This window comes from Gopherus evgoodei, chromosome 1 (genome assembly GCF_007399415.2).
Source record: "Gopherus evgoodei ecotype Sinaloan lineage chromosome 1, rGopEvg1_v1.p, whole genome shotgun sequence".
Lineage (NCBI taxonomy): Eukaryota > Metazoa > Chordata > Testudines > Testudinidae > Gopherus > Gopherus evgoodei.
This window is the reverse complement of record NC_044322.1, coordinates 48,838,410-48,857,534: the sequence shown is the minus strand read 5'-3', so window position 1 is coordinate 48,857,534 and position 19,125 is coordinate 48,838,410. Positions and strand designations below refer to the sequence as shown.

The window sequence follows — 19,125 nt, the reverse complement described above, 5'->3', positions numbered from 1 at the left end:
AAAGACTGTCCCACTGGGTTGGCAAATTGGTGTGGAAAGGTATTCATCCTTCATCTCATACAATGTTATCTAATCTCAGTGAAGTGCTTTTTCACCTGAGGCTTATCGGTTTAAACGCTGCACTTTTGTTAAAATACAAAACTGGACACAATTCTGACTGCAACTGTACCAGGTTTTTTTTGAACTGCAGCAGGTATCCCATATATTATGGGTTATGGTCTGTTATAAAATATCTGTTGTAAAACCTAATTTAACTAAACAAACCTAGCTGGCTTTATAAATGAACTGCAAACAGTATTCTATTTATTTTCTTTTATAACACAAACAATTTTTTGTTTTTCTTTTTTCAAGTTTTGTTTTTTAATCATTTAGAAACATAATGTTCTCAGCTAGAACACTGGGAAGTCTGTAGCATGTGGAAACCCAGATACGACTGGTAGTCAACGGTATTACATACATGTCATTCCACAGTTAAGGCACTTTTTTTTGGGTGGGGGGGGAAGGAGTAAAGGACGTGTAAAATACAATTTCATTTTAGAAGTTAGAAATGTGATTTAAGCCCCAATCTTGAAGTCACATTTGTGGCTAACTTTATGCACATGAATACTCTCGCTGACTTTAATGGATCTGTGCAAATGAGTAAAGTTCCATGTGTGCATAATTATACATAACCAAAATGGATGACTGATTTCTGGGTTGTGCTAATATTTTAGGTGATTAAACTTTGAAAAAAAAATGTCTTTAACCCAGTCATTTCTAAACAGTCCATACCATGATCTAATTACATTTGGCATCTTTTTTTTTTAATTGCTTGAATATATTGATGTACATACAATCATTTTTAAACCGTGACACTAATATAACATTAAGATTGTAAGATCAATCACAAAAGTTTGGTGATAAAAGCAGCAAAGAGTCCTGTGGCACCTTATAGACTAACAGATGTATTGGAGCATGAGCTTTCGTGGGTGAATATTCACTTCGTCGGATGCATCCAATACATCTATTAGTCTATAAGGTGCCACAGGACTCTGCTACTTTTACAGATCCAAACTAACATGTTTACCCCTCTGAAGTTTGGTGATACTAATTTATGTTGATAAATATAAACCTTAATTACTCTTATTAATGTGGTGAATTGAAATTTAACAAATGGAAGGAGCAAAAAATAATACAGGTTTGCACTATAGCTAAGGCTAAGATTTTGTCACAGATATTTTTAGTAAAAATCACGGACAGGTCACGTGCAATTTAAAAAAAAAAATTCACAGAACATGTGACTATCTGTGACTTTTACTAAAAATATCCACGACAAAACGGGGAGCTGCGTTCACGGGGCTGGGCATCTATGGAGGCCCCAACTTGGAATTCTTGGGGTCCCCACCACCCATTGGGGCTCAGAACTCCACGGTCCCCCACGGCTCAGGGCGGTGAAGTTAACTGGCTGAACTAAAGTTGATCTGACAACTCTATCTTTGGAAATTTCATGATGTTGAGTGGTTGAACTTGCAACCTTAACACAGTATTTGAATTAGCTGTGTGTGTTCATCCATTCTACCTCTCCTCCCCCCCACCCTTAATTTTTTAGTGGTTCATTTGGAGCAGAGGGTCAAATAAAAAGGAAATTTAAATAAAATATGGAGGAAATAGATTTGCACACTTTAAAATTCTGCTGGCTTCACAAGCAGACCATGAGCTGAATCAGCTGGATGGAAGAATTTAATCAGAAAAATGTGAATGATAATTGGGGGTTGTTTAAGAATGCTTTACTAGATGCCCAAAAAGCCACAATTGTGAAAAATGGTTTCAAAAACCAACCTGGGGAAGCAAAGGTATCTATTTAAAAAAAAATGTATAAAAAATAGCAGTTGATCATTATTAATATGAATCAGAAGCTAGGAACCATAGAAAATTGATAGGAGAAGCAAAGGACACAAGTTAAGAAATCTCTGACCAACAGAGTTAGACAATAAGGAGGGTTTTAATTATATTAGGAACAAAAAGAATCCTGCCAATGACATTGGTCTATGGCTGGATGGAAGTTGTAGAATTATCAATAATCAGAAAAGGCAGAAGTGTTCAATAAACATTTCTGTTCTGTATTTTGGGATAAAAACAAGATGTTGTATCGTATGGTAACTCTCTTCTATTCTCTGGAAGATGTTAAACAGCAGCTACATAAGTTAGATATCTTTAAAACATCAGGCCTAAATAATATGGATCCAAGAGTTTTTAAAGAGCTGGTTGAAGAGCTCGCTGGACTCTTAAACATAGATTTTCAATAATCCTTAGAACACAGGGGAGTTTCCAGAAGACAGGAAGACAGCTAAAATTTTGCCAATGTTTTAAAAGGTAAATAGGATGACCAGGTAATTACAGGCTTTTCAGTCTGACATTGATTTCAGCAAGTTAATGGAGCAGCTGGTACGGAACTTGATCAATAAAGTATTAAAGGAGGGTGATATAATTAATGCCAGGCAACATGAGTTTATGGAAAATAGATCCTGACAAACGAACTTGATTTTTTTTTAATAAGATTATAAGTTTGGTTGATAAAGGTAATAGTGTTGATCTAATATACTTAGAGTTCTGACAGGTATTTGATTTGGTACCACACATTTTTATTAAAAAGTTAGAATGATATAAAATTAATGTGGAACACGTTAAATTGATTAAAAGCTGGCAAGCTGTTAGATCTCAGAATGTAATTGTAAATGGGGAATCATCATCAAGCACAGGTGTTTTTCTAAAGGGGTCTGGCAGGCAGCAGTTTTTGGCCTAAGATTATATTATAATTTTAGTAATGACCGGGAACATCACACAATCATCACTGTTAAAGTTTGCAGATGACACAAAAATTGGAGGATTGATAAATAATGAAGAGGACAGGTCACTAATACAGAGCAATCTGGATTACTTGGTAAACTGGGTGCAAGGAAACTATGCCTTTTAATATGGGTAAATGTAAATGTGTACATCTACAACGAAAAATGTAGGCCACACTTACAGCATAGGGGACCATATCCTAGGACGCAGGGACTCTGAAAAAGATGTGGTCATTGTGGATAATTGGCTGAACATGAGTTCTTTGTGCAACACTGTAGTCAAAAGAGCTAATGTGATCCTTGGATGCATAAACGGAAATCTTAAGTAGGAGCAGAGAGGTTATTTTACTTCTATATTTGGCACTGATGCAACCACTGCTGGAATACTGTGTCCGTTTCTAACGTCCACAATTCAAGAAGAGTGTTGAAAAATGGGAGACCATTCTGAAAAAAGAGCCACAAGAATGATTAAAGGATTAGGAAATATGCCTTATAATGGTACACTCAAGGTGCTCAATCAGTTTAGCTTAACAAAGAGCTCTAACACCCAGGCCATGGAACTTCCTCAAAATTATTCCAAGAGTGCATCTTTTAAAAAACCCACCCATTCTTGATTTAAAAATTATCAGTGATGGAGAATCCACCACAACCCTTGGTAAATTGTTCCAATTATTCTATTTAAAACTTACACTGTATTTCCAGGCTAGCTTCATCCTCCAGTCATTGTATCTTGTTATATCTTTCTCTGCTAAAGAGCCATTTAAAATATTTGTTCCTTATATAGGTACAGTGAAACCCCACTCTAATACGATGGTCGAGGTCCAAAAAATTGGATCGCACTAAATGCAGGGTTGCGGTATAGCGGGGTGTACCATTTCAAGCTGGTCAGTTTCAAGCCAGTCAATTTTTCTCTTGGGCAGAAAACTACTTTCACTTGCGAACTGCCCATAGAAGTAACTGAAAGGGCAGAGGGCTGGAGGGGATATACCCCTATTCCACCCCCCCCCCCCCAAGGCCCTGCCCCTGCTTCTTCTCTGCCTCCACCAGAATTAGCAAGCACACTGACTCTGCTCCTTCCTGCCCCCCTCCCTCGCAAAGGCCATCAGCTGATCGGCTGGCAGGGAGGGACAGAGAGGTGGAGGAGGGGCAGGAACCCAGCACACTACTGGAAGAGGCAGGGGAACTGGCAGGACCAGACTTCTGCCCCCATGTGGGGAGGGGATGGGGGACCGGAGAGTGGAGAAGAGCGGGCTGGGCTGGGCAGGATTTTTAATGGCACGCTGCTGCCTGCAAGGACTCAGGCAGGCAGCAGCGTGCCATTAAAAATCCGCTCGTGTGCTGTAGGTTGTCGACCCCTGCTGTAGATTAAAGAAAACTTTCTGAGGTGTATGCAGATGTTGAATGTCTTCAGTTACCACTGAAGCCAATGAGAGGGAGGTCACAATGCTCTGTAGGATCAGGTTCTATGCAATTTTCAAAACTTCATCATTTTGTGAAATTTAAAACCAATTTCTTTCAAACAAAGTACTGAAGACTGCCCTTGCTAACTTTCAGACTTCAACCATTTTGGTGTGACCCAGTTTTAAAAGGAATGGTGTTATTTAGAATTTAAGCTATAAATAAAACTTAAATTTAAATCTAGATGATATGACCTGGAGCCATAACAGTATTTAGTTTGAGGGTAAAAGCACACTTTTCTAATGTTAAGAAAATCTAAACCACAAATTCATTTAAGTATTTGATTTTGTTCAAAGAACTTGGAAGCTCTGTTGGAGAAACCAGCAGGACTTATTAGTAAGTGCCAGTGGTGTGTCTGGTGCTGCACAAGACACAGATGTCAACAGTCTCTTCCCAAATTCATTACAAATAAGAAGAAGATGAAAATAAGACTTTAGACACACTGGAGACCCAGAAATAGGATTTATAAGACATGCAAACTTATTACCTATATATTTAATTGTTTTTTTTCCTCCTCTTTCCCTATTCAGTTATGGTCATACTTCTGAAAGCCCTGAGACACAATTCCATAGTTACTGAAGTTTGTGGTTACTGGAGATTATGGTGGCCCAGCTCTTCTTTACTAGTTAGTCTGTTCATAGAGGTGGTGATATGTGGGATATTCGTGTGTGTGTGTGTGTGTGCCACTCTGTTTATGAGTGTGTGACATTTTTAATGGTAAATAAGTTTTTACACTTAATTACATAATTTAATATCAGTTTTACATGTGATAAGATTTGCTTCTTGTATGGAATTGCTTAATATTATAGTTGTTGCTGCTAATGCTTGCTACACGCTATGATTTTTAGTGAATAGTTATCAATAAATACAGTGGACATAGCTACAAGGTTTAGACCTGGCAGACACCATGGTCTAGAAAATGTTCCTTGAGGCAAGTTTATGGTAGCTTGGGCCAGTGCCTTATCGCAGGGCCACTCAAATCTTTTCCAGTTGAAAATTTCACTGGCAACTTGCCAGGAAACTTAGGCCATGCCTTGTCTCCATAAAATAGAACAGCTTAATGCCATGTGAAGACTATAAGTCCTGACAGGTAAAATTCCTTTTTGATCTGGGCAGTGGATAATAGAGCACTCCTCAGTAGACCACTCCACCATGCTTGTAATAGGAATGGCTATGGATTAGTGGGCTGTATCAGTGAGCTACATTTGATCCTCCCTTGTTCAGTCAATTAAAATAGTTTGTTTAACTCTTAAACAGAATCCTGTTATGCAAACAATAAATGTAGACTTTGCTACTGAACCATTGTCACAAATACCATTTGTTTTTGTCTTTTTATCACAGATTATTATTGTTGCCCATGTAACTGCCACCAAAATGCCAAATTTTCATCGCCATGAAGAAGAGAAGTTCTTTGTAAATGCTGAAGGGAAGAAGGAATCTATACCAAGCATACATGACCCTCCTACAAAGGAGCTCTCTGTTGTTGTGCCTTCATACAATGAGGAAGACAGGTGTAAGAATACTTCATTGTTTTCTTTTTAAAGAGCTAAACTTAGCTCTGCATTATTGGTGAATGTCAGCAATATAAAATTGCAGGCCAGATTCTGAAGCCGTTTTGCATACCCAGTTCCCAGGTCACACTCAAATAAATGGGAGTTCTGCACATAGAGCTACTTAGAATCTAGCTATGTGCTTTCTTTAGCAACAGAAATTAAGCTACTTTCTGTAAGAACCCAGTGTCACTAAAATGTTGTAAAATAAGGGTAGATGTTTCTGTCAGGAGTACTAGTAACAATTCTGCTCCCCTGTGGAAGCACAGAATTCATATGGCCCGCATATTTCTGTGTCCCCCACGCAGAAAAACACAAAAGACATCTGCCAAGGGACATGTTCCTCTTCCCTGGCAGCGCCTCTGTTCCAGTGTGCTTGGAGCAGCCTCAGAGGCACAAATCACTGCTGGAGAAGGGGGCTGAGCGTGTGTGCCTGCAGCGGAGACGTTGATCACTGTCAGGGAGCGGGGCGTACCTACCCGCCAACAAGCAAGAGAGACACTGTCCCTCCTGCTTGCTACTGCAGCTCGCTGGGCATGGAGGCGTAGGGCTTTTATTTATGCAGAAGGAAGGCTGTGTCCCAGAGGCAGAAATGTAGCAGCCTGCCTAGTAGTAATATTGTTAATGTTCCTATTGTTAGTTAACTGTTCCCATTCTCAGTCAATTCCCCCAGGAGCATAAAACCTGTAATAGTTTTAAGGCCCCTACATTGCCAGAGTGATGTAAAATCTTAAGAGACCCCATCTGCACTGGCAAGTTTGTGCACAGTAAAGCAATTTTGAGCGCTGTAACTCCGAACGTGTACACACTGCAAGCCACTTAGTGTGCAGAAACTGCGCAGATGCAGCACTCTTTTTTTGAAAAAAAAACAAAACACCTCAACAAGACCTTTCTGCACCATGGCTACAGTGCTGTGGTGCCAGTGTAGACACGTGGTGATTACAGCGCTGCAATTGGCCTCTGGGAGGTGTCCAACAATGCCTGTTCTCAACTCTCTGTCCATCGGTTTGAACTCTACTGCCCTGCCTTCAGATGACCAACTGTCAGCCCCACCTACGGTGACTAGATAACAAATGTGAAAAATTGGGACAAGGGGTGTAATAGGAGCCTATATAAGAAAAAGATCCCAAAATCAGGACACGTGGTCACCCTAGCCTCACCCCATACATTCCTTTGCAAATATGAAAGTCCCCTTCCTGTTTGCTCAGTGGGGCATGCAGTGGTTTCAGCGTATCTTTCCACGTGGCCATGCCTGCTCTACACACCAGGCAATCCCCTGCTTGGAGCAATGCCAAGCTGCTGGACCTCATTGGCATTTGGGGAGAGGAGGTAGTGCAGTCACATCTGCGCTCCAGCCATCAGAATTATGATACCTATGAACAGATTTCTGGATGCATGATAGAAAAGGGCCATGACCGGGACACATTGCAGTGCAGGGTCAAAGTGAAGGAGCTGCGGAATGCCTACCAGGAGGCAAACTGCTGCTCCAGTGCTGCGCCCATGAGCTGCCAGTGATACTCGGTGGTGATCCCATCTCCACTGCAAAGTCCCCTGTGGATACTTCGTTGGCTTTGTTGCCAGTCAAGAGTGGACTGAGCCAGGAGGAGGCAATCTTGGATGAAGAGGCGGAGGGGGAACCAGAGGCAGAGGATGACTCGGAGGCCAGAAATGCATGCAGTCAGGAGCTCTTTTCTACCCCGGAGGAGCCTAGCCAGTCACAGCAGTCAAATCTTGGCAAAGCACAAACAGGAGAAGAGGCCCCTGCTAAGTGGATCTGATTTTGGGAATTGCTGAAGCGAGTTGCTGAGGGCAGGAGGGTTGCAGAAAGCAGGCTTGCCTCCAATCTCCTGCCTAGTTTGAGCAGCGGAACTGGCTGTTGATACACTCACTTCACGTGAATCTCCCTCAGAGATCTCCAGGAAACTCTTGTGGGCAATCCACTCCTGCAGGTTCCTCAGCAGAGCTGCTTTGTTTCTTGCCCCATTAGCGGTAACTTTCTCATGCCATTGTGCCGTCACGGTGGAGGGGGGGCGGGAACATAGTTGCACTCAGGCTAGCCACATAGGGGCCAGGGCGGAAGCCGCATGCTTGGAGAAGACCCTCTCTTGATTCCCTGCTCACCGTCAGCAGCGAGATATTTTCCATAATGATCACAGTCTGTGGAAAGTGTGGGGACAGGAATGATTATCAGGCCTCCCTCCACAGTGCTGGCTCTCCCCAAGTTCCCAAGACCCACATGCCTGTGTACAGCAGGGTCCAGGAACAATGATTTACCCTGCCCCTTCTCACCATTTTGGGGGTCTTGTGGCTTATGGTGTGCTTGCCTGGGGTCAGCCAGTTAGTGTCAGGTGTGTGAGTACTGGCTGTGTTTTAAAGCACTGAAACAGTGTTGTCTGTGTTGCAAACAAAACTGCTTCTGTAAAATGTTGCATTTAAACTTCACAGAGATGACCTTGAGAGGGCAGCCTCCCTTATCGGCGTCAGAACGGTTGCAAAGAATTAGAAAACGTCCAAGAACAACTAAGGATGACTTTATGCATGAGGTTATGATGCAGTCTGCTGCCGAGAAAAAGGAATTGAAGGATTGGTGAGACAGCGAGAAGAGGGAATGAAAGGAGAGCCTGGCACACCAGAAAGAAGCCATGGAGCATCTCTTAACAGTTATGGAGCGCCAAGCGGACATGCTCCAGGAGATACTAGCTCTTCAAACCGAGCAGCTCTGCGCCCGCCCTTCCCTGCAGCCACTGTCTCAAAACTTTCCCACATGCCCCCACACCTTCCCACACACTGCCAACATACTTTTTTCAACCACCTGGATCTGCTCTTTACCCGCAGCATTCCTTTCCTCCCTCCTCACAGTCCAGCAGTGTGGACTCCCAGTACCCACTGTACTCAGCACTCATCCATCTGCAGTTTGGCCCTGCTGAAGTACAGCACCCGGTGCATCATACTCCAAAGGAAAAGGTTGGGTATGATCCCTGGACATTCCCAAATCTGTAGCCATCCTGGGACCCCTCCTCTTCTTGAGACCTTCACTCCCCTATTCCTTCCATTCTCCCAGCCCCCCTCCCTGCTGATGAATTTTTCGTTTGACTCTCTCCTCTCCCTGATCCTCATGGCCCTGTGCTGTGCCCCTCTAATATCCCTGGTCTCCAGCTGTTCAAACTCAGCCTCCAGGTGCTGAGCCTCTGCAGTCCAACCCTGAGTGAAGTTTTCACCCTTCCCTTCACAAATATTATGGCGTGTACAGCATGCGGCTGTAAGCATGGAATATTGTCATCGGCCATGTCTAGCTTTCCATACAGGCATTGCCAGCGGGCTTTTAAACAGCTGAATGCATGCTCCACAGTCATTGTGCACTTGCTCAGCCTGTTGTTGAACCACTCCTTGCTGCTGTCAAGTTGCTCTGTGTATGACTTCATGAGCCATGGCATTAAGGGGTAGGCAGTGTCTCCCAGGATCACAATGAGCATTTTGACTTCCCCTATAGTGATCTTCTGGTCTGGGAAGAAAGTTTCTGCTTGCAGCTTCTTCAACAGGCCAGTGTTCTGAAAGATGCATGCATCATGCACCTTTCCAGACCAGCCTGTGTTAATGTCTGTGAAACGCCCACAGTGATCCACAAGCGCCTGGAGAACCATTGAGAAACACCCCTTGCGATTAATGTACTCAGTGGCTGGGTGGTCTGGTGCCAGAATTGGAATGTGCATGCCATCTATCGCCCCTCCGCAGTTAGGGAAGCCCATTTATGCAGAGTCATCCACAATCTCCCGTTGCCCAGAGTCACGGTCTTTCGGAGCAGGATGCAATTAATGGCCCTGCACACTTGCATCAACATGATTCCAACAGTTGACTTTCTCACTCTGAATTGGTTTGCCACCAATCCTTAGCAGTCTGGAGTAGCCAGCTGCCACAGTGCAATCGCTATGCTCTTCTCCAGTGGCATGGCAGCTGTCATTCTCATGTCCTTGTGCCGCAGGGCTGGTGCGAGCTCATCTCACTCTCCCATGAGTGTGGCTTTCCTCATGCGAAAGTTCTGCAGCCACTGCTTGTCATCCCAGACATGCATGATGTGATCCCACCACTCAGTGCTTGCTTCCCAAGCCCAGAAGCGGCATTCCACAGTGGTCAGCACCTCCGTGAATACCACAGTTATTATCGTGTCATAGCTACTACATGTGGCAAGATCAATGTCACACTCTTCTTGCCTTTGTAGTTTAAGGAATATCTTCACTGTCACCCGTGACATGTTGGTCCGTACGAACAGCATTCTTGTCAACAGCTTGGGATCCATTTCTGAAGCCAGAAAGAGGTGAGGCAGGGCAGAGCGCACAGTACACAAACTGTTGAAAGATGGCGCCAAATGCAGACGGAAGCACAGGGATTGCTGGGATGCGAAGCAATGCATCATGGGGCATTGAGACAGGACCCAGGATGCTCCGCGACCCCTTCCACCTTCCCACAAGTCTTAGCAACAAAAGAGAAAGAGGTGCTCTGTGGGATAGCTGCCCAGAGGGCACCGCTCTGAATAGCTCCACAAGTGTGAATATGCTACTGCGCAGGTAGCTGTCAGTGTGAACACACAACAGTGGTTTTCCTTCTGTGCTATCTGAGCAGTGCTGTAACTTCCAGCGCTGTAACTTTGCCAGTGTAGACATGCCCTAAATGACAGTAAGAGAATCAGCTGGGAAGATCTTATGTGTTTTCTCACTCTTTTCCTGTGCCAAAGTGGCTCAGTGGGATTAAATTACAGCTCAGGATTTATTTTACTTACCCATTTAAAAAAAAACAACAACTTTGAGGACAAATAAAACACTTACGAAGGAGTCAATAAAATGTCACGACAATCAGAACTGAGCACTTCCCAAAGTACCCAGCCAGGTCCAGGACAGTGATTAGTAAAACTGTATGACTTCCATATGTGAAAGTCTGAGCAGTTTAAAATGACATTCTACTCCCCACCCCCACCCCGTTTGGTGTTCTGTAATGTAATTTAAATGAAAATCCAGGATTATAACTGGAATGCAGAGTATTAGTTACCAAGTGTTTGTAACTTAACTTTCATGTGTTTAGGAAATGCTGAATAGTTATTGTGAAATTTCTGTATTATAGTTTAAACAAATTACCAAAACAATTGAAACTGATGTGATTATATTGCATTATTTTGACAAAATATGCGGAATTTTGCAGAACTTTTTATTTTTTGGCACAGAATCCCTCCAGGAGTAAACTAGGTTGCGTAAAGATTATAAAGATCACTTTTAGCTGGTCTTTAGTGGCTCTTAAAGTCAGTATGGAGGCTAGGAGTAAAAAATGTATCTTTATGGTTTAATTGTTTTAGAATTTTGCATTCTGAAGCCCATACCAGTGGCTTTAATCAGACAGAAGTAAGGAAGAATGGTCTTGTTGTTTGGGAGATATGGGTTCTATTCCTGGCTTTGCCATGCACTTCCTGTGTGATCTTGGGCAAGTCAATTAACTTTAAAACGGAAAGGTCCTTTTGATGTGAAGGAGCTGGATGTTGTCTACTTATTGTTGGCACTTCAGACCATGTTTTCTTTTCTGTCTGTCTCTCTGCGGAGAGAGCCACCAGGATGCCATGTATGTATGTCCTTGTCTATGAACAGATCAGCCACAAGAGCAATAAGTGCTGTCTCAAGGTATGTCTAAACTGCAGTGAAAAACCAGGGGCTCGCCCACGCCAGGTGACTTGGGCTCGTAGAACTGGGTCTGCGGGGCTGTTTCATTGCAGTGTAGACTTCCCGGCTCGGTCTGGAGCCTGAGCTCTGGGACCCTCCCACCACATAAGGTCCTAGAACCTAGGCTTCAGCCCGAGCCCAGAAGTCTGTGCTTTAGTGAAACAGCCCTACAGCCAGAGACCTGTGAACTTGAGTTGGCTGTCATGAACTGCTATGTAGACATACCCTCAGTCGCATATCCTGGCCTGAAACCTTACTAAGAGTGATCCAGGGTACTAACAGCTGGCAGGTAGTGTTAGTGATGTATTTTGCTGTCTTCTGTTAGCTCGCTTAGAAAAAAGGTTGGAGAGAATGTGATGGTTTCCAAGGTCACTAGTTTAGAGTGGTGGTTTCATTAGTATTGGCAGGATTATTGCTTTTTTTCAGGATAGGTAGTTGATTTCCCTCCTCAAAGGAAATTTTACTACCTCCTGATATTGGGGGAGGGAGGAAAGTGTCCCAGATGTTCTGTACTCTCTCTGTCCAGGAAGGGCAGGGGTTGGAGTCACAGATGGTCACCCTATTTGCAAAAGTCAACACTTTTTTGCTGAGGCAATTTGCTCTACCTGTCTACCCAGTTGCTGTCAGCTGGCTCATGCTGGTAACATTTAGTGCTCAGCCTAGTGCCTCAGCTAATTTGCTTTTTCTAATCATATTTCTTTGCATAGTTATTTTGTGCCTGTAATTTAATGTAACAATTTTATTAAAAAGTATCCCCAATGTTAAGTACAAACCAGAATTTAAATCCTATAGTACTTGTGATTTTCGCCTGTAAAAGTCAAGTCTTTATATGAACAGTAGCATCCAGAGGTGCCTGTCAGGCCCCATAGTGGTAGGCTCTGTAAAAACTCATGAAGACATGGTCTTTCCTCCCAAAAGACTTTACAATACAAGGCTCCAGTTCTTTGAAGACTTAACATGAGTTTAATATTACACACTGCGAGTAACCCCAGTAACTCCAAAGTGTACAAGTCTTTGCAGCATCAGAGCCTGTAAAAATAATTTACGATCTGGGAAGAGGGAAACGGGCATATGGAATTACATAGTGCTAGTGACTGCATAATGATTTTGGTGGCAAAGATGGGAGTAAAATACAGATAACCTAACTTTTAGTCCAGATGGGATTAAATTTATAACTGTAATTTTGTTTTTGTGTTTCCATATTTTCAAGTCAAAGGTATTTTTTATCTGGAGACCTGACTTCTTTGGGATGTGAAAATATTTTCAATATGCTTTTGTTGATGCTTTGCTTAAACCAGCTTTTGTGGTATTTTTTTCCTTCTAGTGCCTCTTATGATGGATGAAGCTTTAGACTATCTTGAAAAAAGACAGGTGTGAAACTTTCATTTTTTCATTTAAAATATAGTATCCTTGTAAGTATATGAAAACAAACTGCCTGTTTGGATTTCTGTGATCTGCCTAGAAGCAATATAAAATTATCCAAATAAAAGATAAGCACTCTATCCTGGCAACATCTCTTCATGAATTCTTTTCAGACTGTTCGATGTAAGGCAATTTTTACTGAAATATAAAAATTAACTGTTACACCTGGAAGAGACTTGTACCCACACGATACCTATCCAGGATAAACATATAGGGGAGTAAGTTAGCTGACGATATAATTTAGACTATCTATTCCCACAAGGTTTTAAAAATCCTGCTTTTCGAACACTGTTATGGTTGGTCACCTGCTTATGAGGCACAGGTTTCAGAAAATGTGGCATAGTTTGAACTCTTTCTGATCTTTAACGTAAGGGCTACTCAGAGCCTCCATGTTCACTTCATAGCAATATTGATTTTCAACATTTTATGGTAGCTTAAAAATAAATAAGACTACCTATGATAGAGCAGTTAGCATGTAATCTGGCAGCATTAGAATATCATATTGGTAACAGACTGTTACTGCTTTAAGGATGTTTATCATAGCAAATTTACAAAATGATATTGGTGCATCTGTACAAATGTATATTATGACATGAATGAGGAAGGCGGCTACAGGGGCTAAAAAACATTCTGGTGGCTGAAGTTTTGCCCATTTGAACAAGGGCTTGAAGGGAGGTGTGTATACGTGAAAGAGACAGAGATTGGACCAAATGCACAATTTCCATTTTTATTTTTAAGAAACGAGATCCTGCATTCACTTATGAAGTAATAGTTGTTGATGATGGCAGTAAAGATCAGACCGCAAAGGTAAGAAGAAAATATTAAAGTTTCTAACCTGGCAGTCTAAGGGAGCAGATGTGTATCACACTGCTTTAGTTTTTCTAAAACATAACAAACCTTTACCTTTTGTTCTACACATCTGCTGCTCATTGTTTCTTAATTATTCATTTCTCAGATTCCTTCTGCCATTCTTGTCCATGCCATTCATAGGATGACATTTCTATAGCACAGTTATCTTTTGAAGAGATATAGTAACTTGTTCAATTTCCCTCCACAGTTCCCTCTGTTCATCCAGTGTGTCTCCTTTCCACAGTCTCGCCTCAAGAGCATTGTCCTGTGTGATTTCTGTTATCTGAAACAGCATCACTATGTGTCTGCTTCTTCAAATCTCCACTTCTCTTTCCAGATCTTATCTGAGACCATAATTCTTTCCCATCTAAGCCTCTTCATCTCCCACAGTTCTAAATGTCATTTTATTATTCTGTAAAGTATTTTGGCACAGTTTGTGTAGAATTTTTTTACAGCATAAAGTTGTGTATTCGTTTAGAAACATTAATACTGAAGTATTAAGGGTAAGATTTTCAACAATGTTCTGCTTTCCTCTACTTCTGCTTCTGTTGACGTTAATGGGAATCGTACCATTGACTTCAGTGGAAGCAGAGTCAGTCCAGCTCTGAATAACTTCTGAAAATACCACCCTAGATTTATGTCTAGGTTAGCCACTAGCATGCCTATTTCTGTTTCAGTTTTTCCTTTCAAGCTTGCCTGATAAGGTAATGTGTCCTCTTACGCATATGTGTTCAGTAGTTTACTAACCTGTTTACTACTGCCAGTGTCAATGATGGATGAATCATATTATCTCTTACGTAGTAGTGTATCAAGATTGAAAAGCCCTCAAAGTAGTAGCCATTGTCTGTCTTGTACAGTGATGAACATGTCTAGCCTTCTAAGACATGGGTGATCTGCACTTTCATGCCTGACTACTTGAACACTGTAATTGCTTTAAGCTGATGCTCAACTTTATTAAATATTTGTGACACTGTAGTCTCTTAGGGCCCCATTATGCTAGAATTAAAATATTATGAAAAGCACTATATAAGGACAATTCATGTCTCAAAGCACTTACCGTTTTAATTTAAAAGCAGACATAGCAATGAAACAAATGGGAGACAGGTAACAGTAGTGAAAGCATGTTTTTCATAGACTAGCTTTGTGAACTGGTATAAATACGTGTTGTATGGTTTTCTAGCTTTAACTTTGGCAGGTGGGGTGAAGGGGATTTAAGACAGCCATAGCTATCCTCTCTGACCACTACCTGATTTTATTCTTCTTCTTTTTCTTCAGTTTTCTGGCTGTTAACCTTCTTACTTTTTTTGTTTTCCTAAACAGACTTCAACTCTGCACTGGACAATATATTTCCATTTTATGTAGATTGAAGTGGTAACAATGCTATTGAGGAAAAAGGGATGGAAGAATAAATCTGTGTCTTCCCCTTGAGGTTCTAGTTTTGTTTTATTTTGACTTTCATATGCCTTACAGGTTGCAATGAAGTACTGCAAGAAATATGGAAGTGACAAAGTAAGAGTTCTAACATTGGTAAAAAATCGGGGAAAAGGTGGAGCTGTCAGAATGGTAATGAATACTTGCAATTCTTTCTCTGTTTTGAACTAATTCTAGTCTTGCCAAAATAAGCAGATCTTGTGTGGATTTAATTTAATTTAAAGATTTTAGATTAATAAAACCATTTTGAAAAATTTTAAATACACCTTTACCTCGATATAACGCTGTCCTCGGAAGCCAAAAATCTTACTGTTATATCGAACTTGCTTTGATCCACTGGAGTGCGCAGCCCCGCCCCCTGGTGCACTGCTTTACCACGTTATATCAGAATTCGTGTTATATCGAAGTAGAGGTGTACTTCCATAAATCTTCAATGCAAAAATGCACAAAATATAAACTCATTACAAGGATTTGGTAACACATTGAGTAATAACATTGAACAATTTTTTTTAAGATGAGAATTGAAATTAAAGCCAAACTACATCCATTAGTTAATTTAGAACCAGCTCTTCAGTGCAAAAAAACAAAAACAAAACACTCCTTATAAGATGAAAATCAAGTTCCAGTAATAAGATAAGTAAATATAGCTATTCCTCTCCAGATTATAGTTTTGATGTTTAGAAATTGAATAAGGAACTACGGCTCAGGTCCAGCAAAGTTTTGCTTAAATGTGTGTAGTCCCTCTGAAGTCAGCTGGGCTTGATTTTGATGGGGCATAATGTGTGTGTTTCATGTATTAACTTAAAAATAGATATTTCTCTTCACAAGAGAAAATATATTTATGTAATTGTTTAGAGTGAGTGAATGATGCTTCATTGCACTTTATTGTTTTGACTTAAAAGGACTGCATCAGTCTTGGGTTGTGAGCCATGAGTTCGGATAATAGGTGACTATAAAGAGTAAAAATAAAACTCTTCTCTCATGTTGTCAATACACTTCATTTATTATTTCTGGAATTTTTCTTCGTGTTATTTTTTTTTCAAAGATCGTCATACTAAAGCTACATCTATAACTTGTCTGTCTATCCTAAGGTTTTTATATGGTGAACGTACGAATGGCCATACTGGGTCAGACCAGTGGTCCTTCTAGCCCAGTATCCCGTCTTCCAACAGTGGCCAATGCCAGGTGCTTCAGAGGGAATGAACAGAACAGGCAATCATCGAGAGATCCATCCCCTGTCATCTACTCCCAGCATCTGGCAGTTAGAGGCTAGGGACACTTAGAGAATGGGGTTGCATCCCTGACCATCCTGGCTAATAGCCATTGATGGACTTATCCTCCATGAACTTATGTAGTTGGGCTTTTTTTTAATTATTATTATTATTTTAACCCTGTTATAGTTTTAGCCTTCACAACGTCCTCTGGGAATGAGTTCCACAGGTTGACTGTGTGTTGTGTGCAGAAGTACTTCCTTTTGTTTTTTTAATACCTGCTGCGTATTAATTTCATTGGGTGACCCCTAATTCTTGTGTTATGTGAAGGAGTAAATAACATTTCCTTATTCACTTTCTCCACTCTAGTGGTTTTCAACCAGGGGTATGCAGAGGTCTTCCGGGGGTATGTCAGCTTATCTAGATCTGTTTCTCAATTGGGGAGGAGGATTAGAAGGGGGGTCACAAGTAGAGGGCAGCCATTATGGAGTGGCAAGCAGGGCAATTGCCTGGGGCCCTATGCCACAGGGGGCCCCACAAAGCTACATTACATGCTTCAGCCCTGGGTAAGTGGTGGGCGGGGCACCTGAAAGGGTTACTGTAGTCTGGAAAGGTTGAGAACCATTGCTCCACACCAATCAAGATTTTATAGACCTCTGTCATATCCCTTCTTACTCATCTGTTTTCCAAGCTGAAAAGTCCTAGTCTTTTTCATCTCTCCTCATATGGAAGCTGTTTCCATACCCCTAATCATTTTTGTTGCCTTTCTCTGTTCCTTTTCCAATTCTAATATCTTATTTGAGAAGGGATGACTAAATCTGCATGCAGGATTCAAGATGTGGGCATATCATGGATTTATATAAAGGCATTGTGATATATCAGGGGTCGGCAACCTTTCAGAAGGTGTGTGCCGAATCTTCATTTATTTCACTCTAATTTAAAGTTTTGTGTGCTATTAATACATTTTAACATTTTTAGAAGGTCTTTCTTTAAGTCTTTAATATATAACTAAACTATTGTTGTTGTATAAAGTAAATAAGGTTTTTAAAATGTTTTTTAAGAAGCTTCATTTAAAATTCAATTAAAATGCAGAGCCAGGACCAGAACAGTGTGAGTGCCACTGAAAATCAGCTCGTGTGCTGCCTTCGGCACGCATTCCACAGGTTGCCTACCCCTGTGATATATAATCCATGGTGCCTATGATTATAGTATTTAGGTAGTACATGGAATAAAAAACCACAGAAGTTCTTTGGTTTTGTTCTGTTTTCTCAATTCTTCCAGGTGAAGGAGCATGACTTTGTGTAAGATATTTTAATATTGAAGTGCATGGAATGTTCTCATTCACTAGTGCCTCTGCCCACTTGCTGAGAGAAAGAGAGAGTTTATTCTTTGTGTAGTGCGTATGTGAAGTGTGTTTGTACTGCTGTATGTAGCAGGCAGGAAGAGTGTGAATGGTGCATGACCACCAGAGAATATCCCCCCATCAGCATTATACTTTCCATCAGCATTGAGGAAGAAAGATGATTATGGTTTACACTTTGCATATATGATAGAACTGTGGCAGTGCTTTTAATTGGTTTTAGTACATAGCTGTTGGTCTGAGACTCTTAGAATTGAATTAGAAGATCAGTAAATCCAGGAAATCTCTGCTTTTATATTTAAAAAAAAAAACATTAGACCCTCTGATTAATTTTACTTGAAATGGAAGATTCCATATTTCTTTCTGAGTTAGAGCCTACATCTTGGGTTAGGACAGTGAGGGTATATTCTGGATGCATCTTCAAGAGCCTGCAACACACTTTGTACAGAGTTAAACATGTATGGTGGCAACAAGCACAAATGCCCTTGTGCATCTGCATGTGTCCTGTAGCACTTAGAATACAATGGAGCCAAGCTCCAGGTCTGCTGCAGTTGTTGCCCCAAGCTAACTGCAGTTATGTTGTACTTTGTCTTTCTCAGGTACATTTTAGAGATTTGTCTCTTGAAGATGTTTTAGGAGGTAGCATCCCGCACCTTATCCCAGTGCTGCATGCTTTGTCCAAGAAACATGGGTCAAGTGACGAGGAAAAACTGTACAGTGATTAGGTAGCTGGTGTGCTTTGACAGCTGTTTATCATGCTGACCAGTACTGCCTCATTGTTTCCTTCTGCTCCCCCCATCTGTTTATTGCATCCACTTGTCTCTTGTCTTACTTACGTAGATTGTGAGTCAGGGACCGTCATTTTGTTGTTTGTACAGTGTCTAACACAATGTGGCCCTGATCAGTGATTCAGGACCTGGGCGCTGCTGTAATACAAATTAATAACCTTGAACACTTTTTTTTATCAACAAAATGTCAACATAGGAAATTGCAGGCTCACCTGTTTGTTTATTTTAATTCCTTTCTAGATTTCTATTCAGGTTAACGTTTTAGGGATTTGCTTTCTTAATTTAGACTCCTGGGACCTGGAAGCTAGTTTATCATGATGAAAATGTATTTGTATTGGTGCAGGTTTTAACTTGCTGTTTCATCTGCAGGGTGTCTTCAGCTGTCGAGGGGGAAAAATCCTTATGGCTGATGCAGATGGAGCCACAAAGTTTGCAGATATTGAAAAAGTAGAAGAGGGTCTTAGAAACCTCCAGCCATGGCCAGTAAGTATAAGCTTCTGTCACTTTAGCTGAAGCAGTTTGTCTGTGGACT

The 19,125-nt window shown here is 41.3% G+C and overlaps 1 protein-coding gene across 3 annotated transcripts in view; it reads left to right on the top strand.

Moving 5' to 3' along the window:
- The window catches only part of ALG5 (ALG5 dolichyl-phosphate beta-glucosyltransferase), a 47,902-nt gene that overhangs the window by 2,939 nt on the left and 25,838 nt on the right, over positions 1–19,125 (top strand). Inside the window, exons 2-7 of one of the 3 annotated variants that reach the window (XM_030563748.1) lie at positions 4,814–5,000; positions 5,625–5,796; positions 12,857–12,903; positions 13,693–13,761; positions 15,274–15,366; positions 18,963–19,076. In XM_030563748.1, coding sequence (XP_030419608.1) covers positions 4,935–5,000; positions 5,625–5,796; positions 12,857–12,903; positions 13,693–13,761; positions 15,274–15,366; positions 18,963–19,076 — 561 coding nt within the window. In that variant the 5' untranslated portion in view covers positions 4,814–4,934. Of the gene's footprint in view, positions 1–4,813; positions 5,001–5,624; positions 5,797–12,856; positions 12,904–13,692; positions 13,762–15,273; positions 15,367–18,962; positions 19,077–19,125 lie in introns of those variants that run through there. The other 2 variants (XM_030563740.1, XM_030563757.1) reach the window with 2 other exon arrangements.